Source organism: Neomonachus schauinslandi, chromosome 3 (assembly GCF_002201575.2).
Source record: "Neomonachus schauinslandi chromosome 3, ASM220157v2, whole genome shotgun sequence".
Taxonomy (NCBI): Eukaryota; Metazoa; Chordata; class Mammalia; order Carnivora; family Phocidae; genus Neomonachus; species Neomonachus schauinslandi.
Window position 1 is genome coordinate 51,862,298 of NC_058405.1, and position 27,716 is coordinate 51,890,013.

Consider the following 27,716-nt stretch of genomic DNA (forward strand, 5'->3'; position numbering starts at 1 on the left):
CGGCAGTAAGCTTGGCTTATACATTGGCACTATTCCTATCCAGTGGCTCAGGTCAGAATTTTTAGCTTAAAACTCTTACTTAACAGCTCAGTAATTTCCAAGAGAATCACCTAATCATATATTTTAATATACTTTCTATAGAGGAGTATTTAATCATTAAGTATTCCCTTAGGAATAGAGGATTAAGGTAGAGGGAGGTAATCTGAATAATAGAAGAGCTGTTGAAATAAGATGCTAGGGTTGTTAAAAAACTCTAAAAGGGCTTTAAAAAAGAAAAACAAACTTTTCTCAGTGTTGTTTCAATACTCTATGGGAGATTCCAAAATTCCAGGTAGCAATTGGACCAAGTGGGTATTTAATATATATTTGCTAAAGAACTACATTTATTATTTAAAAGATTATCAATTATAAATGAAAACAAATATACCATATTTTATTCTAAATAGCCCATTTAAAAAAAATGAACATCTCTGAACTTGAGAGGCATCTTACCCTCACTGGCATACGATAGCTTAATTGGTAGTGTTTTTTATATTTCTTCATAGTAACAAAATAGTGATGTGTCATTCAGTTAATGAGTTCTTAGATTAGATGAAATAAATTATACATAATCATAGGTTTAATAAAAATCCTGTAATCTTAAAAGTGCAAAATATGGAAGAATTAGGTATTATCCATAATCTACGATGATGAAGTAATACAGTGTAACAATTACAGAGGCCCACTTTCACTAACTGGTAAGAAACTAAAAAGCTTGCTTTTTTTTTTTTTTTTAAAGATTTTATTTATTTATTTGAGAGAGAGAATGAGAGAGAGAGAGCACATGAGAGGGGGGAGGGTCAGAGGGAGAAGCAGACTCCCCCGCCAAGCAGGGAGCCCGATGCGGGACTCGATCCCGGGACTCCAGGATCATGACCTGAGCCGAAGGCAGTCGCTTAACCAACTGAGCCACCCAGGCGCCCTAAAAAGCTTGCTTTAAAGCACAAAATATTCATGTCTTCATCTTGATTTGATAAATTTTACAAAAAAAAGTAACTTTTCCTTGAACAAACATTTAACCATACCCCTATGGTACTACTCTTACAATGGTTGAAAAATGGAGTTCTATAGAAGCAGTGGGTTAGAAAAAAATGTGAGTCTTCAGAATCCATGTGCAAGAGGGTAATGGAAGAATGACCTATAGCTCTCACTTTGAAGTCTAGCAGGGACACAGTTCCCATTCTAAGGGTCGTGGAATGGACAGATTAGAGGAAAGGCTGAGTTTTCTTTGCAATAGATGCTGAAATCACGGTACACCTCAAAGTACACGGTTGACCCAAGAAATCACTTGCTCATAACAACATGGATTCATAAAAGTCAGTAGGCCTTGTAATGCATTGCCTAAGGGAAGGTTTGAGGGTAAGTCCTCTTAAATCAAGTCTTTAAATCAAAGAACTAGATCTAAGTGGCTAAAAACTAATTTGGCACAAGGTAAGCTTGGCAACAAAAACATTGATCATTTTTTGTAAAGTCAGTAATTTATGGCTGCACAAGGCTATAGGTTTTAAAATATTTTGGTTCGTTCTTGTCAGAATTTTTATCACTTTTACCTGACTTTTTCTCATTTTAATTTTTAATTCAGCTTCAGCTCATTATTACTATTCTGGACAGTTTATAACAGAGAACAGTATCCCGCAATACAAGGCTGAGGTAAAGCACACTAAGTATCCAAAAATTTGTGGATTTCTTAGGTAAATTATGGTAAGTTACAAAGATTATCACCTCATTTTTGGTGAAAAAGGATATTATGAGAGCCTAATCTTCATCTACTACATTAAGATGTCAGTATGTATGTAATCTTATAACTAATTGATCAGAAGAGCATGATCTGCCTAATATGAGGTAATTACCAGAAAAAATAGCTAAGAGTTTAAACTGGCTGCCTGTGGGTAATGGGGCTTTAGGGGCAAGGAAGGAGGGAGAGGGAGGAAAGAGAGGGGCAAGGAGCTGCTGGTTTTTGTTAGAGGACTTTCCCACTGGCCTTTAAAACCATTTAATATTTAATAACATAAAAAATAATTTTAAAAGGGAAAGAAATTTTTTTCTTTTTTCTTTCTTTTTTTTTTAATAATTATTTTTTTTTTAAAGATTTTTTATTTATTTATTTGAGAGAGAGAGAATGAGAGATAGAGAGCACGAGAGGGAAGAGGGTCAGAGGGAGAAGCAGACTCCCCGCCGAGCAGGGAGTCTGTTTCTTTCTCTCCCTCTTCCTCTCCTCCTTGCTCTTGCTCTCTCTATCTCTCTCAAATAAATAAATAAGTAAAATTAAAAAAAAAATAAAATCTGAAAAATGATAGAAGTATTTAAAATCACAGGAAGGGCTGCAAAACTACCTCAGAGTATACCAAAATTCCAATATTCAAAATAACAGCATTAATGCAACACGGAACAGTGGATCTAGTGGTCAGTCTGTAAGAGGACAGAAGCTCCATTGCAGGTGCATGTCCAGCACTGTTTTCGTGTTTGTTTTTAGGCTGGGGCACCTCTGGTTGCTCACCACTGTCCAGTATACCTGGGCAGCTTCTCTGAATAGGTCCACTCAGTGTCTGCATCCTTTAAGAGAGGTGCCTTTTCCAAACAGAAGTGGAATATGAACACATTGGGGACTGCAGACCCACGACTCCAGTGTCACCTTTTAAAGGGTTTGTGCAAGAAACGAGACACTAACATAAAACTATTTTCTTCTCAATGTTGAATAGTTTGTTTTTTTTTTTTTTTAAGATTTTATTTATTTGACAGAGAGAGAGAGAGACAGCGAGAGAGGGAACACAAGCAGGGGGAGTGGGAGGGAGAAGCAGGCTTCCCGCGGAGCAGGGAGCCCGATGCGGGGCTCGATCCCAGGACCCTGGGATCATGACCTGAGCCGAAAGCAGATGCTTAACGACTGAACCACCCAGGTACCCTCAATGTTGAATAGTTTTATAAGACGTAAAAACAGGTCCAAAGTACAAAAGCAAACAGACTTGATTACCTGTGGGGATATGGACAAGTCTGACAGCACTTTCAGTTGAATTAACATGCTGCCCTCCTGCTCCTTTGGCTCGAAATGTATCTATTCGCAAATCCTTGGGGTCCACCTTCACATCTACCTAGAACAAAAGGGACAATGGAAGTCAATTCTACACTCAACAAACACTTTTTTTTTTTAAAGATTTTTATAATTTATTTGTCAGAGAGAGAGAGCACAAGCAGGGGGAGTGGCAGACAGAGGGAGAAGCAGGCTCCCCGCCGAGCAGGGAGCAGTGTGGGATGCGATTCCAGGACCCTGGGATCATGACCTGAGCCGAAGGCAGACGCTTTACTGACTGAGCCACCCAGGCGTCCCAACAAACACTTCAACACTAAATTTATTTCAAGATTTTTCGAATAAACTGTGCTGTTTTGTTCTAAGTCATAGCCATTAGACTAAGAAATAGCTTCTACCAATGAAAGAACCGTAAACTCCCTATTCCAATGGATGCTATTTTTTGATGCTATAAGATCATTGAGTTATGCAATCTTTCAAGTTTCATCATCCATCATCCCACAAAGCCACAGGATAGAAAATATACTCTCTCTCTATATATATATGTATATGTGTTTGTGTGTGTGTGTGTATAATGTACACATTATTCCCCAATTCTGTATTTGCAAATTCACCTACTTTATTTGTTCCTCAAAATCAATTATTGCAGCATTTTCACAATTACTAGCGAACAGGTGCAGGGCAGCAAAAAATCCAAGGTGCACATTCCCAGCTGACGTCCAACAAGGTGACAGTTTGCTTTCTTTTTTCAGTCTGATCAGAGAATGAAGACAAGAGGGGGCAGAGCAGCATAGTACAAGAAGCTCTGGCTCTTGGGTCAGCTGGATGGGGTGTGAACCCTAGTTCTGGCATCTGGTAGTGAAGTGGCCTCAGGTAAGTCACCTAAACACTTCTGAACCTCATTTTCTCTTTGTAAAATAAAGAAAATAGAATCTATTCTAAGTAACTAGGATGGGTTACTTTTTTCGGTTTTTAAATTTTATTTATTTATTTGGATAGGTCACTTTTAAGATCTACCTGCGATACATAGATACAGAAATATATATAGGTATATAAACATATGTATACCTGAGTGTGCACACACACACACACACACATATTTCCCCTAGGGGAAATGATAGTTCAGTATTTGCTAAATCAGTGTTCGCTGAGTCTTTACAGAACATAACCACTGTGAACAATGAGAACCGACTATTAGTGGGACTGAATGGAGGCATCCAAAAAGATATGTTCACATTCTAACTACTAGAACATTATTTGGAAAAAGAGTTGTTACAGCTGTAATTGAGTTCAGATGAGATCATCCTGGATTATTCACATAGGCCCTAAATCCAATGAGAAGTGTCCTCAGACAGCCAGAGGAGAGATAAGAGGAGATGAACATGTGCATTCAGAGTTATACAGCTTCAAGCCAACGGACACCTGGAGACACCAGAAACTGGGAGAGTCAAGGGAGCATTCCCCACCAGAAGCTTTGGAGGGAGCACAGCCCTGGCGATACCTTGAATTTGGACTCCTGGCCTCTAGAACTGTGAGACAATAAATTTTTACTGTTTTAAGCCCCTATGTTTGTGGCAATTTGTTACACACACCCACACACACACACATGGTTACAAAATACACTGTTTTTCAGGGGAGAACTAACATCTTATTTCACATTTATCATTCATTCCTATGAATGACAGATAGCAAGTGTGACTCTTCTCTTTGTAAAGCACATTCAGGGTCAGCTTTAGAATCCAATATACAACGTGGTTATTCTTTTGTTTCCTCTAAAATGAGCACTATACTGTGAAGAAAAAGATTATGCAGCTTTTGTTAAAATATGCCAGTGTCCGCTACCTTAAAATTTCAATAGACACTAAAGAGATCAAGAGCAATTTCCCATTTTTTGTGGTTTCAGTATATTAAAGTTATATAGCAAATATATGTATATTATATGTCATATTCTCCCAAATGTTATCGAAACTATCTAATGACTGTTGGGAAATTCTCAACAAAGAAACAGTGACTTAATAATATAAAATAACTTTAGGGATGCCTGGGTGGCTCAGTCGGTCAAGCGTCTGCCTTCAGCTCAGGTCATGATCCCAGGGTCCTGGGATCGAGTCCCGCATCGGGCTCCCTGCTCCGCGGGGAGCCTGCTTCTCCCTCTGCCTCTCTCTCTCTCTCTCTCATGAATAAATAAATAAAATCTTAAAAAAAAAAAATATAAAATAACTTTAAATGTCAATTAAGAGAATAATAAGACTTTGCTCTTTTATGAAAATCAAACTCCACCACATGGGTTTAATTTTCAAGAACATGAAGAGAATAAGGGGATGGGTGAGAACAGTGGAAGGAAGAAAGAGGGAAGCAAGACAACCCAATAGCTTTGATTTCCGAGTGACATAAATGCTTCCATACACCAAAAATGAAATTAGATAAAAGAGGAAGGAAAATTCAAATCCTAATATTCAATAGGAAAAGAAAACCTATGAATCAAAATATTTACCATAATGATATCATAATCACATAGAAAAACACTATTTCAGATGGTCTTTGAACATCATGTTCTGACTATGCTTTCTTGGTGGACTACATTCTAAGTACAGAAATCAATCTTAAACATTACTCAGTAGTTTACTAAGTAATTTTATTTTATTTTATTTTTTTTTACTAAGTAATTTTAAAACAGATTATTTATTTATATATGCTATATAATAAGGGAAAAAGTAAATATATTAATGTGATTAAGAAATAAAATTTTGGGGGCGCCTGGGTGGCTCAGTCGTTACACGTCTGCCTTCGGCTCAGGTCGTGGTCCCGGGGTCCTGGGATCGAGCTCCGCATCGGGCTCCCTGCCTGGCGGAGAGCCTGCTTCTCCCTCTCCCACTCCCCCTGCTTGTGTTCCCTCTCTCGCTGTGTCTCCCTCTGTCAAATAAATAAATGAAATCTTTGAAAAAAAAAGAAGAAAAAAAAAAAGAAATAAAATTTTTACTCTAAGTGGAAAGAGATATAAATACAAAATGCAAGATGGTGAGGGGGGAAAAACTTCCCATAATGTTAAATTTGAGTTGGTAATCATAATTTGAACCAGTGATTTAAAATGATATGTATCTCCTAGTTCTGTCCACTGAAGAATCTAAATATAAGCACACTTTAGTAATAATGAGCACACCTACGACCTAGATCTTGATTTTTGGGTACATTTCTCACCAAAAGAAATGAGATCTGACTCCAAGTCTGAGGCACAAAAGCAGAAGGTGGGCTTAGGATATCTAATTATACCAGAAAGCAAGGATGTGCTCAAAAATTGATGGGGTCATTGCAAAAGGGACTGCCCTCAAAAGGCTACTACTGGCCAAATCAGGGACAAGGTTGAACATCAAAAACAGTAGTGATTCTAACTCACAGAATTTAAAAAACAAATGTGTAAGTCTATAGTGAGGTCAACAGATGGAACAATATTGAGTTTATGATGAGGTAAAATAAAAGAGAAAGCAAGCAAGAAGGAAGGAGGAGAGAAGGTAGTAGGGAGGAAAGTTCTTGACAGAAAAGAATGCCAGTTAATAAACATAGAAGAAATGACAGAGTTACAAAATCACCATCTTCCACCCCCAACGAAGTAACTGATTCAGGCAAAAAAGATCACTAATGGATGTTTAGATCGTGGAAACAGGTTATATGTGGAAACAGGCTATATGTACCCTCGGGATTACACAGTAACTGCAAAGACAAAAATATACTTTTACAATGGAGACAGTTTTCTGGTCACCATGTTTAAACTAATCTTCACTAAATCTGATATTATGTGCCTTCTGATAAATGCAACTTGAATATGACTACACCTATAAGTATTCTTGCTCAAAACGTGTGACCTGAATGCGATACAGGAACAAGTTAAAGAGTACCAGGAGGAAACAAATGAATCCAAAATGTGGGATACCTTACAAGACAAAGGCTCCAGACTCTTCAAATAATTAATGTCATTAAAAAAAAAAGGTTGAGGGGCACCTGGGTGGCTCTGCCAGTTGAGCATCCAACTCCTGATTTTGGCTCAGGTCATGATCTCAGGGTCATGGGAGTGAGCCCTGCATCAGGCTCCACGCTCAGTGGGGAGTCTGAGTTCTATAATCCGGCTTTAGTAAATTATTGAGCCCAAGGAGGGGGTTGTGGAAACCTCTCAATTCATAGCCACTTGGTCGGAAACACAGGTGAGAACCTGGACTTGTGACTGGCCTCTGAAGTGGGAGGGGAGGAAGTCTTGTGAGGCCCAGCTCTTAGCCTGTGGGGTCTGATGCTATTCCCCAGTAGATGGTGTCAGAATTGAGTTGAATTGTAGGACACCTACTTGGTGTCCACACACAACTGAAGAACTTGCTTGGTGAGAGAAAAAACTTGACACATTTAGAGTGGAGAAGTATTCTGTGAGTAGACAGAAGCACAGGAGTTTTTCCTAGACAATAATATTACAGACTTATGGTTGATTTTCACAGATAATGGTGTTTTTTTCCAAATAATTTTTCAATCTTATTATTGATATTATAACAAAGGTCTCCAATCTATTGGTTCCTGGGAATAAGCGCATTTAAATCCTATAGAAAAATTATGGGGTTGGGCACTTGGGTGGCTCAGTTGGCTAAGTGTCCAACTCTTAATTTCGGCTCAGGTCATGATCTCAGCATTGTGAGATCAAGCCTCACATTGGGTTCTGCACTGGGTATAGGGTCTGCTTAAGATTCTCTCTCTCTCCCTCTCCCTCTGCTCTTACCCACCCCCTAAAAAAAAAAAAGAAAAATTATGGGGTTGGAGGTATTATACCCATTTTACTTATTTATTTTTTTTAAGTTTTAAGTTCCAGTTAAGATATAATGTAGTATTAGTTTCAGTAGAATTTTGTGATTCATCACTTACATACAACACCCACTGCTCATCATACAAGTGCCCTCCTTAATGCTCATCACCCATTTAGCCCACTCCCCATCCACCTCCCCTCCGGCAACCCTCAGTTTGTTCTCTGTAGTTAATAGTCTCTTTTAAAGAATGGTTTGTCTCTCTCTCTCTTTCTCGCTATGTTCATGTTTTGTTTCTTAAACTCTACATATGAGTGAAATCATATGGTATTTGTCTTTCTCTGACTGACTTCTTTCACTTAGCATAATACTCTTTAGCTCCATCTATGTCGTTGCAAATGGCAAGATTTCATTCTTTTTGATGGCTGAGTAATATTCCATTGTGTATATACACCATGACTTCTTTACCTGTTCATCAGTTGATGGACAGATAATGGTATTGTTTAGGTAGAAGAATGTCCTATTCTTAGGAGATGTGAAGTTGAAGATTTGAGGGATAAAGTCTCACAGTGTCTGCTATAGTCTTTAGTTATTTAAACAAACGTATATATACACACACATATAGGAATCCAGCAAATGTGGCAAAATGTAAATAGCTGTTGACTCCAGGTGGAAGTTATATAAGTTTTTAGTGTGGTATTCTATTTTCTGTATGTTTAAAATAAAATTTTAAAAAGTTAGGAAAAAAAATATAGGCAATATGGCTGTATTCAATAAGATAGAGACCCCATACAGATATTCTATCATTGACCCCAACATATTATCTGTGGAAATCATATTTTTCTTAAGATAAAACTTAAGCAACAACATTTTAAAAGCTTTGTGAATTCTATTTTATGAAGAGAATAGATTTCTATTTAAACAAACAAAATAAAATATCTTGGTCAGGCATAAGAAGGGCAACTTTACCTGCGGAAGAGTTAAGAACTTCCTAGTAGAGGGGAAAGGGTGCAGGGTTTGAAACATGGCGGACAACGTGGACCAGCAACAAACTACCAACACTGTAGAAGAGCCCCTGGATCTCATCAGCCTCAGCCTGGATGAGCGAATTTATGTGAAAATGAGAAATGACAGAGAGCTTCGAGGCAGATTACATGCTTATGATCAGCATTTAAATATACTGGGAGATGTGGAAGAAACTGTGACTACTATAGAAATTGATGAGAACCTGAATACAGCCATATTGCCTATATTTTTATACGAAGAGATATATAAATCAACAAAACGGAATATTCCAGTGCTTTTTGTTCGGGGAGATGGTGTTGTACTAGTTGCCCCTCCATTAAGAGTTGGCTGAAACAAAGAATTTATCATGTATGGAATATAGGAGCTTTTGTATGATTGCCTCTTTAAATGTAGAAGACATTCAAAAGAGAAACCTGCGTAAATTTTGATATTAAGAAATGACCAAGGATTCTTCCACTCCTGAAATGAGTTGATTTGCGGATAACTCAAAATTTCTTAAGCTAAAGGGCATTTTAATTTTTTCCCAACCCTTTCAATAAATGTGATCACCAAGATGCAGAACGCTTTTTTTCAGGAATTGATTTGTTCTGTTGTTTTCTCAGACAATTTCTGATTTTTTCCCTTTAAATTAAATTTGATGTTTCCTTTTTTGGAAAAAAAAAAAAAAAAAAGAATTTCCTAGTAGAGACTGCAAAGTTCAATGGGGAACCCCGAAAATCAGGAAATCAGTTTGCTAGAAGCTAAGCTTTCTGAGCACAACCCCCATTAAGTCAGAGTAAGTTTTCAATGCCTCCGGGTGAGGTTACCTCATCTGGTTGAGGGAGGACAATAACGGACATGGTTCCTGTGTGAATGCGCTGCATCCTTGACGACAGGCCCACTTCAGGGATTCGCTGAACTCGGTGAATCCCACCTTCATACTTCAGATGCTTATAGACACTGTCACCAGAAATTCGGGCAGCTGCGTGATGCAGCCCACCTAGGAACATAAAATCCTAAAATGTTAATGAATTAATTTGAAAGGGATCTGGATTTTAAATACCTTTAATCTCAGGCCTGAATGCAAGTATAGAGCCAAAGATGAGAACATAAAGTAGGTACAAAACTGTATTTTCCCAATGTCAATATATTCATATATAAAAGGAAATCTACCAAAACATTATTTATGCTTATCTCTGGGGAACAGAATAACAGTGTATTTTTTGTTTTATTTTTTATACTTTTTTTGTTTCTAAATTTTCTGTAAACAATTTTTTTTTTTTAATAAAAAAAACTACTAGAAGAAAAATACTGGGACAGTTTCTGTATTGAACTGCCCTCTGTAATCTTAGGCTGATATGGTGCCTATATAAAAGAATGCTCAATAATGTAACAAGTTAATAATGATGGATAACTCTGAAAGTCCTCCCAAGTTTTCAAGAATCTATTGAAATTTACTCTTGCTTATCTGTGGAGTGTGCAGATAAGCCCCCCAAAATCTTAATGCCTAGGCTAGTCTCTTCTTATTGGACATATTTTTTTAAAAAACGTTTTATTATAAAATAACATATAGACATAAAAAAACCCACATGAATCAAATGGTTTAATGACCACAAGATCAAGAAAAAGAACTTTGCCAGTCACCCAAAAGCTCTCCCATATGCCCCTTCCCAGTTATAATCCTCTCCCTTTCTCACAAGTAACTGTGATCCTTTTATTCCTTTGTTAAAATTTTATTACCTAAATCTGCTACAGTTTAGTTTTGTCCATTTAAAAAAGTTTGACGTCCTCTTTTTTTAAGTTTATTTACTTCTTTATTTTAAGTAATCTCTACATCCAATGTGGGGCTCGAACTCATGACCCCAATATCAAAAGTCACATGAACTTCCAACTGAGTCAGCCAGGCGCCCCCTAAAGTCTGATGTCTTTTAAATCTCTTTATCTTTATGTTCATCACCCATTTCTTTTGTTGCCTGCAAATCATCTCTTGAGGAACATGGATGTTGACCTGTAAAATTTCCCACAGTATGAATTTGCTGACTGCATACTCCTGGTGCAATTAATTGAACCTGTTCTTCTGCCCTCTGTACTGGCTACGATTTGGCAGATGGATCCAGAGACTGGATCAGACACCAGCTTGAGCTCCTTGGCAAGACTACAGGAGGCACATAATGACTGTTTTCTTTCTTTTTATAGTCTTGGCAGTCTTTGATATTTAATGTATCATGGGTTATAAAATAGTAATAGTCTAATTCTGTAATTTCTTTGTCACGTATTATTAGCTAAAATACATTTATAAAGAGACATTTCCCCTTGTCTACTAGTTGATTACCCTGTGCTAGAGTTACACAGGAAAGGCAGGATAAATGTTTGATTCTGTTCCTTTACCTGTTTTACCAATATACGTATTTTATAATATAATGAATTAGGGTTATTTAATCATCTGAAGATGACTAATTATTTTTAAAATATCATTATAAATTCAAAGATTTGAATACATCTAGCATGTTTAAACCAATTGCAATTATTATGATTGAAGCTCAACTTATCCATCTTGGGCTACAGCAGGCGCCTCTTCAAGTTAATTTCTGAGTTCTTTTTGACACGCCTCTTGTTACGGTATAACAAAATATTCCAGGATTATCCTGAACTTTTCTTGCCCCAGACCTGAAATCAGTGATCTCTCCAAGAAGTCTTGGTTCCTTTCAGAGAGAAATAATAGTTCAATTTTTTTGCCCCCCCCCACTCACGTGCTCTCTTTCTTTAAAATAAACACATCTTAAAAAATAAAAATTCAAGATCCCTAAGCTCAGAGTTCCTCTCATATAATGAAACCTACTGCATAGGCAGGTATCGTCTGGCCTTTGAGTTGCCTTGTAGGACCTGGGGCTCATGCAACCAGCAGAAAAATGCTGATATTCTGGTTACTGTTTCTATGAGGAATAAACTGTCCTCCACCTCTGACCCATGAAACTGTGGCACGCTAACTTGTTAGCTTGTAGGCAGGGTAAAATCTCAGACCATTTGCAGTTCTGGACAATTGATACTTCCGGTATAAATTCAAGATGACGGCTTCTTCTCTATCACCCTTGTCTTCTATACCAAGAATCTTGGTTCTCAGGGACAGGCAAGATACTACAATTAGAATATCTCGTAACTACTCATCTACTTTACCCGTAGTACACATACAAAAGTCTCCGAATAACAATACGAGTTCTGCCACAATATGATCACTAAAAACATTAAAACTTTTTTACATATGCTTTTCCTGTTCTTCCCCTGTTTTTCAAATGGCTGTACTCTATACTGTCGAGCTTATAGTTGTTACATACTGTATTCTTCCCTCTTACTACCTCGTTCTACAGGTAGCCACATATTTCATGCTTTCCCCTACTCCTTATGTCAGTACTTCATATTTTAGCTGTCTAACGTCCTGTTTTCCAGTAGATTCCTCAGAAAGGGACCATGGGAAAAGTGTGTCCTGAATTCTTGCATATTGGTAAGTTTGTACCCTTGTACTCATAAGTCAGTTTTGCTGCTTATAAAACCCTTAACTCAGATTTCCTTTCCTTGAGTTAACTATGCTGCTACTACCGCGGCCATGTTCCTAATGTGCTTCTAATGAAGACTCAGTGCTGTGATGTCAGAGCTAACCCACTTGGTTTCTAAAGTCAGCATGGTGGGGCCCTGGGGGCTCAATCGGTGCAGTGTCTGACTCTTGGTTTCGACGCAGGTCGTGAGGTCATGAGATTGAGCTCTGCGTCGGGCCCTGAGCTCAGCGGGGAGTCTGCTTCTCTCCCTCTCCTCTGCCCCGCCTCCCACTCACACACACTTGCTCTCTCTTCCTTTCTCGAATAAATCAATCTCTGAGGAAAAAAAATAAAGTCAGCATGGTGGATAAAAATTGGGCATAGTTTTATTTTATTTTTTTAAAGATTTTATTTATTTGACAGAGACAGACACAGCGAGAGAGGGAACACAAGCAGGGGGAGTGGGAGAGGGAGGAGCAGGCTCCCCTCTGACCAGGGCATCTGATGTGGGGCTCAATTCCAGGACCCTGGGATCATGACCTGAGCCTAAGGCAGACGCTTAACGACTGAGCCACCCAGGCACCCCTGGGCATAGTTTTAAATTACCCTAGAAAATACCTTAGATAAGTACCTTATCAGAGATTGACCTACTGTCTCTTAAAAAGTCCAACCCAGGGACGCCTGGGTGGCTCAGTCAGTTAAGCGTCTGCCTTCGGCTCAGGTCATGATCCCAGGGTCCTGGGATCGAGCCCCACATTGGGCTCCCTGCTCAGTGGGGCGCCTGCTTCTTCCTCTCTCTCTGCAGCTCCCCCTGCTTGTGCTCTCTCCTTCTCTGTCAAATAAATAGAATCTTAAAAAAAAATAAGTCCAACACAGCTGGTCTTCCTCCAGTGGTGGAACAGATTACTGTTTATCTTCTTGAATACCAGATAAAGAAGCTGACAAGCATTGGGTGCCTGGGTGGCTCAGTTGGTTAAGCGACTGCTTTCGGCTCAGGTCATGATCCTGGAGTCCCGGGATCGAGTCCCACATCGGGCTCCCTGCTCGGCAAGGAGCCTGCTTCTCCCTCTGGCCCTCCCCCCTCTCATGTGCTCTCTGTCTCTCATTCTCTCTGTCTCAGATAAATAAATCAAATCTTTAAAAAAAAAAAAAAAAGAAGCTGACAAGCATTTAGGGTCAGACGACGTGAAAAATGTAATTGTTTACCATTCATACTCAGTATAGTAAGATGGGTCAATTATGAAAAATACCCAGAAACAGAGACAGAGTGAGGCGAACAATAATTAAAATTTTCCATCTCACAATCATTCTGTACTTTTAAAATGATTCCCCTCACCTCCTTTACCTACTTCATGTGGAGGATGCATATTTGAATTTATATGACCTGAAAGGAGAAGGCTGCAGCTTTACTGTAGAGATTACTAGAGCCAATCTTAGGCTGCCTGGGTTCAAATTTAAGCTCTTCTTCCTAGTTGTGTATCCACCGGCAAGTTACTTCATTTGTTCATGCCTTGGTTTCCTTTTCTCTAAATGGTAATCATAACTAGGGCTACAGCACTGCACATCTGAATGAAAAGCCATTCACACTGCAGATCATGTGAGTAGTGCTTCAAGGCACGTGTAAGCACACGACACAGCCCTGAATTCAACCTCCATTCCTCCAAGGGTTGTTGGGAGGAATAACGGAGATAAACACTCGTATTTAGCAGTGTTGACATTTACCATCAGTAGGTATCAGTAGTAACTGGAACTATATCATTGGCTCTCCTGGACCAGTTTGATATCCTGTGGAAGAGGATGACGATCAAGATCCCTGTAAATTAAATTACGATGTACGGCAGGAGAGCTGATAGACCTCTGAGGTAGAGGACAGTGAGGTGCACTGCTGGCCTTGCTAGCTGAAAGAAGGCTGCCTCTGGTGGTCCTCACTGACAGGTACGGAGAAAAAAAGCATTTGTCAGATCAACAGCTGCATACCAGGTGCCAGGGGGTGTGAATTGCTCAAGCAATGAAACCACATCTGGTACAGCAGCTGTACCAGTTGAATGGGGATGTGGTAGGAATCACAAACTTTGCATCTTTCAAGTCCTCAATGGTGGCATTTATCTCTGCAATCTCTCCAGGAAGGCAGTATTGCTTTTGGTTTCTATTTTCCTGGGTAGAGGCAGTTCTACTGGCTATTTGGCCTTTCCCACCATAATAGTCATCACTCCACAGGTCAGAGGAAGAACATGGGGAATCTGCCTGCTGCTGATTGTATCTGTTCCAATTATGTATCCAGAACTGGGGAAAACACCACAGGATGGGTTTGGGAGCCCACTGGGCCCACTGTGAGTGGGACCTGAGCTAAAACTCTATTCATCACCTGACCTCCACAAGCCCGTTCTCCAACGGATGGCCACAGAGATGTTCTGGGTCTCCTGGAATTAGTATCAGTTCAGAGCCAGCGTCCAGCTGTCCCTGCAAAGTCTGGTTATTTCCAGACTCCACGGTACAGTTACCCTGGGAAAAAGCCACAGATCCCTTCTGGGAGGAAGCTGGGAGTAAGGTTAACAGTATAAATATTTGCAATATATTGGGGTCCTTCCTCATGGGGTTTGGGCCCATAAACTGGCTCAAGTCTGAGAACTGATTGAAGGGCCATGACTTGTTTCTGTGATTAAAGTTACATTTCTGTTCACTTGATCTAGAACTTTTCTGCTCATACAGGTAAGTAAGAATTTACTAGGCTTCCTATCTATTTTACTTCTAGGGACAGCAGGATCAACTAGCCAATGGCACAGGGCTGCACAAGTCAGACCACTCCGATTGCTGTTTTGGCTCTGCCGTCTGTGACAGTGACCAAACCCACCTGGCCTTTGCCTGTTGAGTGCTACCCCTTGACCCCTGCCACCCTGAAATCCAATGACTCCCAGTGCATTTAGGTTTCCCAGTTTAGTTACCCAGAGTTCCTACTGTCAAGTGTGGCCCACAGAGAAGAGCCAGCACAGAGCTCTTCAAGGATGCCAGGGCTCCCCTTACAAATTTATTTCTCACACTTGTGGACACGTAAAATTAACCATCACATTACTCGAAGTGACCTCTCCCTGAATTTAACTAGCAGGCAGAAAATAACAAGACATAATTATAAACATCAATCTGTTGGGAGGGAAGAGATAACATAACTTTTCATAGAATCCCTTTAGTTTGGAAGAGATTTCAATTTATCAGATGCCAGGTATACAGAATAAAAAGTGTCGGACCGGGCGCCTGGGTGGCTCAGTTGGTTAAGCGTCTGCCTTCAGCTCAGGTCATGATCCCAGGGTCCTGGGATCGAGCCCCGCATCGGGCTCCCTGCTCAGCGGGAAGCCTGCTTCTCTCTCTCCCACTCCCCCTGCTTGTGTTCCCTCTCTCGCTGTGTCTCTCTCTGTCAAATAAATAAATCAAATCTTTAAAAAAAAAAAAAAGTGTCGGACCTGTACTTCATATCCAGAGCTATCGCCCTCCCCTGCTGCCACAAAAACTATCTTGTAATCATTTAGCTTGGACTATTCATGGAATGCTTGAGTACTGTCCCTATCTGTACCTCTAATCACAAAACTACAAGGCTTTAAGTCACCTGATGTCTGAATTTTTGCCTCAAAGTATGTTTCTTTTCAACCTTAGCTTTTAGTGCTGTGTGAATCTCTGTGAGTTCCTCTCCATTTCAAGTAAACATTAAAATATATACACATATTATTTAGTATGCATACTTTACAAGATAGGTGTTTTTCACCCCTTCTCTATGTTAGTCTTCCTATTCATATCTTTTTCTTCTCCCAATTATAAATAAATCAATTTTAAATATTATTTTCTAATTTTAATGAGTAGAGATTTATTCTTAGTCTTTTTTTTTAAAGATTTTATTTATTTATTTGTCAGAGAGAGAGCGCGCGAGCACAAGCAGGGGGAGTGGCAGGTAGAAGGAGAAGCAGGCTCCCCGCTGAGCAGCGAGCTGACGCGGGACTTGATCTCAGGACCCTGGGATCATGACTGAGCTAAAGCCTGAGCCGAAGGCAGATGCTTAACTGACTGAGCCACCCAGGCGTCCCTCCTAGTCTTTAATTTTAAAAATATAGAGTAAAATATTTAATTTTTCCTTCCTTAAAAAAAGTCCTTTTGATTTTTTTTAATTAGAAAAAAAAAATTTTTTTTTTTAAGTAGGCTCCATGCCCAGTGTGTAGAGCCCAATGCGGGGCTTGAACTCACAACCCTGAGATCAAGATCTGAGCTGAGATTGAGAGTCGGATGCTGAATCAACCAAGCCACCCAGGTGCCCCTGTCCTTTTTACTTTTTTAGTACCATTATTTTATTTTGCTAGTAAGCCAGTCTATCTAAAAGACAGGTTGCCCAACCATTGTCTAGTGATTATTTAGGCTGCTCTACGTCCCTGGCACAGAATCTCTCTCCCTGTAACTACTGAGTTCATCTTTCGTTCTTAAAAACTGGATTCAAAATATCTGAGAGAGGTCACTGCTGACATTTGCCACTATTCTCTCTTTTATAATGTTGCTGTTTCTAAAGATTTTATTGTTTTTTCAAGTAAGCTCTGCACCCAACGTGGGGCTCGAACCTATAACCCTGAGATGAAGAGTCATATTCTCCACCAACTGAGCTAGCAAGATGCCCCAAAATGCTGCTGTTCCTGATTTTTTGAAATTTTATTGTTATGTTAGTCACCATACATTACATCATTATGCTGTTCCTGATTATATTTCCCTTAAAACTCTCTCATCTCTAGCTTCCATAATATTATACTGTACTCATCCTTTTCCTGCTTATCAGACTCCTCTCTTTCGTTTGCCACCGAGTCAATCTTTCTCAGTGTGGCCGTTCCCTAAGGTTTGGCGCCCTGAATGTTCCCTCTCCCTAGACTCTCCCTCACATATTCTCTCGGCGTCAGGTATTACCTCTGTGCTAACGGCTACTGAATCTCTCTCCTTAATTGTGTTCTCTCACCAAAGCTCTGCTGACACAACAGCATTTACTGGATATTTCTAAATGGGTGTTCACAATAACCACAGAGTTAGTAATTCAAAAACAACTTACCATTATTCTTCCCGAATGGGCTCTGCTCTCCAACTTGAATGAATATCAGTCTTTCTGGCTAGGAAGATTAGAATCCCCGTGGCTCATCTTGTTTGTGTCAGAACAGACTATTGGGATGTAGTGTGGCTCTGGATCTGACAAACATAAGTTCAATCCCAGGACCACCATTACTTAACTGTGTGATCTTGGATTAGTCACTTACTCTCTGAGCCCAGCTCCTCATCTGTAAAATGGGGTTAATACTATCTATCTCACAGGGCTGTGAGGATCAGATCACCTACACTGCATGCAGGACACAGGGGCCAGCACTGGCCCCTCTTTTGTCCGTTCTTCCTGTGAAGGTCTGCCACAGGTCTATGCCAGGTCTAAGTCTTAGTCACACCTGGATTGCTCTAGTAACCTCTCTGCAGTTTGCCTTAAATCGAGCCTCTTGATCCATCCCGCACACTGCTGTCTAAATAATCTCCCTAAGATATGTATTTATCAAATCATGTGCTTATTTTTTTTGAAGATTTATTTATTTATTTGAGAGAGAGAGAGCAAGTGAGCGGGGGATGGGGAGGCAGAGGGAGAGAGAGTCTGAAGCAGATTCCTCACTGAGCACAAAGCCGGATGTAGAGCTCAATCTCACAACCCTAAGATCATGACCTGAGCTGAAACCAAGAGCTGGACGCTTAACCGACTGCAGCAACCAAGTGCCCCCAAATCATATGCTTACTGATAAAATCTTCAACAGGTCTCTACTCTCCAACAATCAAGGCCTGTTCTGCTTTTAAGCCTGTTCAAACTCTACCCCCTTGAACTCATTTCCTATGTCTTCCCATCACATACTCCAGTTTCTCTTCCAATCATATAGATCTTTTACCTTTTACTATGTCTTCCCACCACAAATATGCTCTGGGTAGACTGGCTTCCTCATTGTCCTACACACACACCAAGATCTTTTCCACCATGTGGATGCTCTGGCTGTGTCTTCCCTCTGCTATCAATTCCCCTTCCTGACCACTGACCGTATTTAAAACCTGTACCAAGGGGCGCCTGCATGGCTCAGTCAGTTAAGCGTCTGCCTTCGGCTCAGGTCATGATCCCAGGGTCCTGGGATCGAGCCCTGCATTGGGCTCCCTGCTCTGCGGGAAGCCTGCTTCTCCTTCTCCCACTCCCCCTGCTTGTGTTCCCTCTCTTGCTGTGTCTCTCTCTGTCAAATAAATAAAATCTTAAAAAAATAAAAAATAAAAATAAATAAATAGAAGTTTAAGGACTTGAGGTGCCTAGGTGGCTCAGTCAGTTTAGTGTCCAACTCTTGGTTTCGGCTCAGGGCATGATCCTGATCAGGGTCTTGGGATCGAGCCCCATATCGGGCTCTGTGCTCAGTGGGGAGTCTGCTTGGGATTCTCCCTCTCTCTCTGTCCCTCCCCTTGCTCATTCTCTCTCTCTCCCTCTAAAATAAATAAATCTTTAAAAAAAATAAAATAAAAGTTTAAGGACTTGTATTGTTTGATATTGTGTACATTGTGTAAGTTTTTATCAGCCCAACTTAAAAATAAAGACAAATGATTAACTTTTTCTGCATTTCCATAAAAATCGAATACATCAAAAAAAAGGACAGTAGATGAAAAGTCAAGAAACTCACACATGACGCTAAAAGGGAAGATAGAAAAAAATGCTAATAAGGACAATCAATAAAGAAGTTGAGAGAATAAAAATGTGAGGAAAATTTTTATGAGAGAATATGAAATAGGGAGATTTTTTTTTTAAAGATTTATTTATTTTAGAGAGAGCGTGCACAAGCAGGGGGAGGGGCAGAGGGAGAGGGAGAAGCAGACTCCCCGCTGAGTGTGGAGCCTGACTCGGTGCCACTGGGTCTTGATCTCAAGACCCTGAGATCATGACCTGAGCCAAAATCAAGAGTCGGCCGCTTAACCGACTGAGCCACCCAGTGGCCCCGGGAGATTATTTTTAACTTCAACATTTCAATGATAAGAATATAAGACAGATAGAATATATTCAAAAGAGAGTTTAAAAAAAGTTCATAAAATCCTTTATGAAGAATGATTTCAGTGGATTTGGCAGAGTGATGAGGAGAGGCGTAAGGCTGGAACACTGGCAAACCAGATCCTTGGAAAGATTATTCTGTTATGTGCACTTTGAGATTTTAAAAATTTAAGAAGTTAGGGGCTCCTGGGTGGTTAAACATTCAACTCTTGATTTCAGCTTAGGTCATGATCTCAAGGTCGTGAGAATGAGCCCTGCATCAAGCTCTGCGCTGATCGTGGAGCCTGCTTGAGATTCTCTCTCCCTCTCCCTCTGCCCCTCCCCTCCCTGTCCCTCTCTCTCTAAAAAAAAAATTTTTAAGAAGTTAAAAAAAAAATCTAATATATCATTGGCCACTTAGTCTAAATGATAATACTTTCAGATTGTTATCACATAAATGATAAAGTTCTTTAGAGTAAAAAACCTTAATATATCTTTCTTTGAATACAGAGAACAATGATTTTCAAGGCAAGGTACCTATCTATCCTCCCCAGGGAAATTTTCTCTAATTCAGACATTCCTTCCTTCACTACCTCCCACTTTCTTCTTGCATTTAAGACCTCTACTTTGGTAAAGCTGCTGAGATTGATGAGCCTGCATTACAGCATTTAGTAGATATAGATAAAACGTTTTAAAAAATGGGACAACAGGGGGCTCCTGCCTTCTGCTCAGATCATGATCCCAGGGTCCTGGGATCGAGTCCCACATTGGGCTCCCTGCACAGCAGGGAGTCTGCTTCTCCCTCTGCCCCTCCCCCAACTCGTGCATGCTCTCTCTCTTGCAAAAATAAATAAAATCTTTAAAAAAATGGGACAGGGCGCCTGGGTGGCTCAGTTGGTTAAGCGACTGCCTTCGGCTCGGGTCATGATCCTGGAGTCCCGGGATCGAGTCCCGCGTCGGGCTCCCTGCTCAGGAGGGAGTCTGCTTCTCCCTCTGACCCTCCCCCCTCTCATGCTCTATCTTATTCTCTCTCTCAAATAAATAAATAAAATCTTAAAAAAAATTAAAAAATGGGACAACACAGTTCTAACCAAGATCAGAGGTAAAATAATTTTCAGCATCATCTATGGACAAAATCCTCAAATATGCCTACCATAATCAGCTGGTGTGTAATTCAGGAGTTCAAATTTCCAGTTTTTATAGCTTGAATAATTCTGGTACATATCAAATATTTCCCGAGTAAACTGCTGGCAGATATCACCTAAAAAAATACAAAAAATATTCAGTCAGCACAGATTTTTTAACAGAGCCATTCTTAGGTACAGGCCCTTTGGGAAATAGGGAGTAACTGTTTCCATAGTGAAACACATTTAGTGGACTTTTAAAGTTATAGTGTGTCAAACCAAGGTAAAATTTAAGTGTTTTTTTAGATCATTTATAATAAAATTATTTAACTGACCTCCAGTAGTTCTTCCAGATGTCACCTCTAAAATAACATCATTTTTGTCATATTTCTCCTTTGGCACTAGACTCTGGAAAAGCTGAAAATGGAAAAAAAAAATCAGCATTTGTGTGTATATTTTCCATGATATACTACTGCTTGATTTTAGACAAAAGACCTCCAAACATTAAAAAAAAATCAGTAATTAACAAAATCATATAGCATCCCAATGAGGTCTAGTCATTAAATGCTATAATAAGTAGACTGCATTAGACCTAAAATAAGTGATCACTTCATGCAAACAATGGAGTTACTTGTCAGGGTATTCTCCACAATGCTATCAGATTATCTTAATTTTCTAAAATGCCCAAGTTTAGATCAAAGTCTGGAGTGTTCCATTCAATTTTTTTCAGATTTTGCCTCTTATTAGTTCTGAACAGTAGCTTCTTTCATCTAATGAATGAAGTAAAGCTTTGAAAGTGTTCACTTGGAGAAAATGAGGACTCTTTACATATGATTGTGTATTCTCTCCTGCCACAGATGACAGTGGGCCCCAGGTCGTGCCCTGTGTTCTCAGTAACGCTGTTCTGCTTAAAGAATATATTGAGGACTCCCAGGATAAGGCTTAAATAGTTTCTGAGCTGTGACAAGAAAACAAGGGGCTTCCTAAAAAAGTAACTAGCTTCCCTCTAAAGAAGAAAAGGGATGCAATTTTATTTTTTGTTTATTACTAAAAAGTTTTTCAAATCAAACTACCTACGTGTCATGACTCTCCCTACTGCCAATTTTTTAAATACTCCATCTCTGTTAGAAATGGTAGTCTGTGGGAGGGAACATCAGACCAAGAGTGACACCATTCTTCTGCCTTTGACTTGCTAGTTAGATCAGTGATAACAGTAACTGAGACCTCCACCTCCTTCTCCTCAACAAGCCCCTCTATGGAGTAGGGGGACTGAAGGCAGGACAATGGCAAATAGGACAGAAGGGTAGAAGATATAGATGCTATACGGCACTGTGGTTTTCGTTGGTCTTTTAGACAAATCACCCATCGAATTACAGGGAGCTAAAGACTTGAGTGAACCAACAGTGTCTATACATTTGGATTCATTCCACTCTATCCAGAAAGCAAATTTTCAATCCTTAATTAACACAATCACTATGAACCACTCCCCTTTTCTAAGGCTTAAGAACCCCTGATTCTTCCTCTTGGTGAACTAAATTTCTTTACCAGCATCTGTCTCCTCACCTGGCAAGTTAACAGCTTTGGAATATAGTTACTCATGGGGGTGAGGGGGAAAGTGATGTTTTATTCTTCAGCATCCCAATGGCTTCAATCTCATTCTGTAGCAAATTACAGTACTAAACCCAGCTTAATCATTTATCTTAAAAGAAGATTTAATAAACTCGTGTTTAGAAAGTACTTTGAACACCAAAGCATAGCTCAGTAAAACAGTATTCTTTTATATTAACACAATTGAGTAGTTTACCTCCTAAAACATACCTCACTGTATAATATATGGATTTTTTGAGCAATGGTTTGCCTCTCTTCCAATGCGAGTTCTTGTAACTGCTTTTCATCTTGTTTATTTAGACCTACAAACCATCAACAAAAATTATAAATGTTTTTAAATACAGGGAAACTCTTAAATAGCTACCTAATTCTGTCTATAAATTTTATTTCAGTTGTGAAGGAGGGATTATACAAAAGAAGAGTTAGAATAGTTAAAGAATATTAATAAGTACTTGTGAAGCATATCTAAAAAAATTCATTGTGTAAAGAAGTATGATCACTGCCCCAAAGAGTTTATGATTTGAATGTCTAGAACTAATTACAGGAATCAATGATTAATAAAACAAGCTTGAAAAAGGACTGGTTAATTAAATATAAACTCAAATAAGGTAAGTTTTGGAGTAAATGGAGTGACCACTTCTTGTCTTAAAGGTAGCAGCCATTACTCAGCACACTGTGGGTAATCCAGGAGGGCTGGAGTCTCCATTTTTTTTTTTTTCCTCCAAAGTCAGAAATAAGAACTCTTAGAATTTTGAAATCTCTTGAAATATTTATACCTAGTAAACAGTTTTTAAAAACACCCTGTAAGTCAAACAAAACATCTTTGTAACCTCTGCTTTATGGAAACATTGGTCCTTTTCACATCATTTCAAAAGCGGAAAGTTAAATCCTGGAACTCCCAACAAAAAAGCTAACAATGAGAGATAGTAGATCTCATAACCTTTGACTCCATTGCTCTAGATACCTAGACTCCATTTGTTAGTGGTGATGCTTGCAAGGTGATATAGAAATGTTTGATTCTTAATAGTGAAGAAGAAAACAGAAATGAAAAATCATAATTATAAAACAGAGAAGGCTCTTTGAAATTTCTTTCCTGGTCATGGAAGTCATTAAGGTCTGGTGGGATTCTATGCCTCATTCATACTTTCAACATCTAACACTTACTATGCACCAGATACTCTGCCAGTTGTTGGGGACACAGGGATGAATAAAACATGGTTCCAGGCCTTAAGGGCGCAGTCTGGTAGGAAAGATCGACATGTACACACGATCACAGTATGTGACAGGACAGTGCCATGAAGGCATAAAGGAGTGGGTCTAACCCAGACCTTAGCACTTGAGGAAGGCTTCCTGGATAGATGCCATCTGAACTAAATTCTAATTATGGATCATCTGTTGCAGAATTTTAATATCACTAGTGGCCCCACATTATGCACTTATACCACAAATGGAAACTAGGCTGACATTACTTCATATAGGTACCTGCTGGGTCAAAGACATCAGAAAAACCTGATGTGCAGTCACATAAAATTATTTTTGTGCCCTCTTATTATTTACTGATGTGTGAAATCTAACCTAATTCAATTTCATTATATCAAGAAAGGTTTGAGAGTCTATTATATCCTATGTTTGGTGCTGCAGGAAATCTAAAAATGAGTAAGACATAGGCTCAGTCTTTGAGGAACACATAATGAAGGAAGGGACAGAAATTAAGACAATTATATAAAGGATCAAAATTCAAAACAGAGAAAGGTAACATTTTTGTTTTGCAGAGGGGATTGAAGCCAAAGTATGACATCCAAGCCACACTTTATAAGTGAAATGAATTTTAACAAGGTAAAATTGGTGGGTAACAATGTGTGCAAAGACAGATATGGGATGACATGGGTATGTATATTCAGGGAACAGCAAGTTCTCTATTTTTCTTGGAAGGTAGCATATGCAAAGGGAATTAATACACTATACAGAAAGGCTGGTGTCACTTTGCAGAAGCTCTTTTTTTTTAAGATTTTATTTATTTATGAGAGAGAGAGAGAGAGAGCACAAGTGGGGGGCAGGGAGAGGGAGATAGAGAAGCAGACTCAATCACAGGACCCCGGGATCATGACCTGATCTGAAGGCAGATGCTTAACTGACTAAGCCACCCAGGGGCCCTTCTGCAGACGCTCTTAAATAACAAATCGAGAAATCTATATTTATAGGCAATGGGAGCTACTGAAAATTTTGAGCAGGGGAGTAATCTGATTACAGTTGTACGTGGACTGGGAAAGCCTGGAAGTGGCATGACAAGTTAGGAATGTATTGTAACTATCCAGGATGAGATATAATAAAGATATAAGAAGGGGACTCATGAAAGGTACACTACAGAGGCAGACTCTGTTGGAACTGGACTCATTGTGCAGTGGCTAAGAATAGAGGCTGTGGAATCTCACTGATTGGGTTCAAATCCTTGCTCCTTGCCTGATTGGCTGAGTGACCTTTGGCATTTTAAGCTCTCAGTTTCTTCATCAATAAAATGGGGACATTAATAATAATTCCTACCTCGTAAGATTATTGTGAATATTCAAATGAGATAATATTTGTAAAATACTTAGCTTAGTGCCTAGCACATGGTAGGGCTGTAAATGTTGCTTTTATCACTGTTATTACAGAAGAGCAGACTTTTAGACCTAGAAGAGACTTCAGAAACAATCCAATCCAATCTCAGTTATACTGGTGATACAATGTATACACCACTGTATACTGGTGATACAACCAAGGCTGAAAGAGATTATGTCAATTTAATTTATAAGCATTTAGTAAGTTCCTATTATATGCAAAGAACCTTCCCCAAACTAATTAATTACAAATTTGAGTGGCATAATGCAGAGTAAAAAAAAAAAAAAAAATCCTCATTAAGCATAGTGAGAAACTCATGGTACCACCAATAGAAGGTAGGAAATCCAGGACTTTACAGGTATAACTGTGACTAGCCTTGACATTGCTTAACATCTCTAACACTTAATGGAACAGGATGGAGCACAGAAGAAAGTTTAGAAACTAAAAGCCTATAGCACTATCGGGATAAATGTTGAATCCCAGGTTAGTCCATTGTGTTTTTCTCTCAACTTCTGTACATTTTGGAAAATTGTCATATGAGAAAAAATGTTAAGGCAATAGCAATACTAAGAAATATCAAAACTAAAAATAAACACCTCTCACACAGATCAAAGAATTAAATGTAAGGTTAAAAAATTTAACTCTCGGGACACCTGGGTGGCTCAGTCGGTTCAGTGTCTGCCTTCGGCTCAGGTCATGATCCTGGGGTCCTGGGATTGAATCCTATATTGGGCTCCTTGCTCAGGGGGAGCCTGCTTCTCCCTCTGCCCCTCCCCCTGCTCGTGCTCTCTCTCTCTCTCTCTCTCTCACTCTCTCTGTCAAACAAATAAATAAAATCTTTAAAAAAAAAATTTAACCTCAGAAGAAAACACAGATGTACCCTTTGTAACCGTGGGTTACACAACAGTTTCTTAGATGTAACACCAAAACACAAGCAACAGTAGAAAAAAAGGGAAATTTGACATCATCAAAACTAAAAAATTATGGTGCTTCAAAAGATAACCCATAGGAGAAAAGTTTTGCATATCATATATCTGATAAGGAATTTGTGGCTATAATATAAAGAACTCTCACAACTCATTAATAGGACAAATAACTCATTTTAAAAACGAGCAAAGGATCCGAACAGTCATTTATCCAAAGATGAGATACAAATGGCCAACAGGCACATGAAAAGATGCTCAACATCATTAATCAGGGAAATGCAAATCAAAGCCATACTCAGATACCATTTTATACCCACTAGGATAGCTAGAATCAAAAGGGCAGAGTAAAAATGGTGCAGCCACTTTGGAAAACAGTCTGGCAACTCCTCAAAAGGTCAAATGTAGAGTTATGATAGGCAATTGTAGCACCATTGTTCATAATAACCAAAAAGTGGAAACAACACAATATCCATTAAGTGATAAATGGATAAATAAAAATAAAATGTGGTAGATCCATACAATGGAATATAGTCCCACAATAAAAAGACATGAACTACAAATACATGCTACAACATAGATGAAACTTGAAAATATTATGCTAAATGAAAGAAGCCAGTCACAAAGGACAAATTATATGACTCCACTTATATACAATGCCTGAAATAAGTAAATCTAGAAAGTAGATTAGCAGTTGCCTCGGGTTGGTAGGGAAGGGGGAATTGGGGCAAGTGGCTACAAGGTGCAGGGTTCTTTCTGGGATGATGAAATAATACCTGGATGAAATAATACCCTTTGATGGGGTAGGAACTGTATTTTTGTGTCTCTGCTATGTACGTAGGAAAGTGCTCAGTAAAGGCCTGCTCAGTAAATTAAAGCTTTGGTAAAGGTCAATATTCAGTCTCCTAGACCCTAAAAACTTCTTGGCAAGCACCACGAGGAGTTTGGTCTCTTAGTAGTTGATTTTTAGTAGCCAAAATACATCAAACACCCAGGGTAGAATCCTGTCTTCTCCGAGTATAGAGTGTATTCATTCTAAGCTTTTTAAAAAACTGCATTCAAGAAAGCTTTAACCTATAAAATCAATTACATTCTTTACACACACATATCTTTTACCTACTTTTACACATTGAATCTAATTCTTCAATTGCTTGCTCAGCCTCCTGAATTTCTTGGTAAATGGCTGCAAGTGGTGCCAACTCAGCATGCCTTCGATTCAAGGACTTCCGGTCCCCTTCATTCACAGACATATGCTGCAAATACTCATCAAGCGTCCGGTACTCCTTATTCAGGTCCTCCATATATTTCTGTAGTGCTTTATGCTTCCACAGCATCTTGGACTGATGACAGTATCTCCTGGGACAATTCTTATTTAGCAGATGATGGAGAATGCGATTCCTGTTTTGTCTAAAAATCCACAGCCTTGTATCAAGATGGATCTGTGTAAATTGATGAGATTGGGGCTGGAGGTGGTACTGGCGGGGACCATTAAGAGATGAATGTCTAAAAAGCCAAGCACACAGGTGACGATTCATCTCAGCATCTGAAATATAATAAACACAATCTGAAAAAAAAAATCAACTCTACAAATACAAAAGCTGGAAGGAGCCTCAAGAAATCTTGTTCCATTCATGGGCACAGGCAGCTCCAAACACAGTCTGAAAATTCAGTAATTCATAAAAGGAAAATAATTCTTCATACCTCTGAATCTAACATATTAAAATAAGCGAAGATAGCACGGTTTTCTATTTACTCAATGTATATAATTAACGATGGCAAATGAGTAGAAGCATAATTAATAAATACATCAATAGACTGGGTTCAATCAGCTACTTCCTAGAAAGTATCCAGGATCTAGAATTGAGTACGTCAACAAGCACTTGAAAGGTATGAAATAATCATGCAAGTTTTAGGTGGTTCACATACACATAGATTTCTAAAGTTTGAAGGAAATACTAACTGTTTTCTTGTCTAATTCTTTAATTTTAGGTATCCAGGTGTCCAAGGAAGTCAAGTAACTTAATCATGATTATTTACTCAGCCAGACAGA

The 27,716-nt window shown here is 39.1% G+C and overlaps 2 protein-coding genes across 2 annotated transcripts in view; one reads left to right on the forward strand and one right to left on the reverse strand.

Moving 5' to 3' along the window:
- The window catches only part of MTRF1 (mitochondrial translation release factor 1), a 46,112-nt gene extending 18,840 nt beyond the window's left edge, over positions 1-27,272 (reverse strand). The window contains exons 1-6 of the mRNA XM_021697899.1: positions 26,787-27,272; positions 22,356-22,447; positions 20,873-20,954; positions 20,567-20,674; positions 9,672-9,844; positions 3,011-3,128 (exon numbers count right to left, since the gene is read on the reverse strand). Of these exons, the coding sequence (XP_021553574.1) occupies positions 3,011-3,128; positions 9,672-9,844; positions 20,567-20,674; positions 20,873-20,954; positions 22,356-22,447; positions 26,787-27,201 (988 nt within the window). The 5' untranslated portion in view covers positions 27,202-27,272. The remainder of the gene's footprint in view (positions 1-3,010; positions 3,129-9,671; positions 9,845-20,566; positions 20,675-20,872; positions 20,955-22,355; positions 22,448-26,786) is intronic.
- On the forward strand, positions 8,864-9,262 carry LOC110587690 (U6 snRNA-associated Sm-like protein LSm3). Its single transcript, XM_044913175.1, has one exon. The coding sequence runs from the start codon at positions 8,864-8,866 to the stop codon at positions 9,194-9,196; it is 333 nt and encodes a 110-aa protein (XP_044769110.1). The 3' UTR covers positions 9,197-9,262.
- Positions 27,273-27,716: the final 444 nt, after the last annotated feature.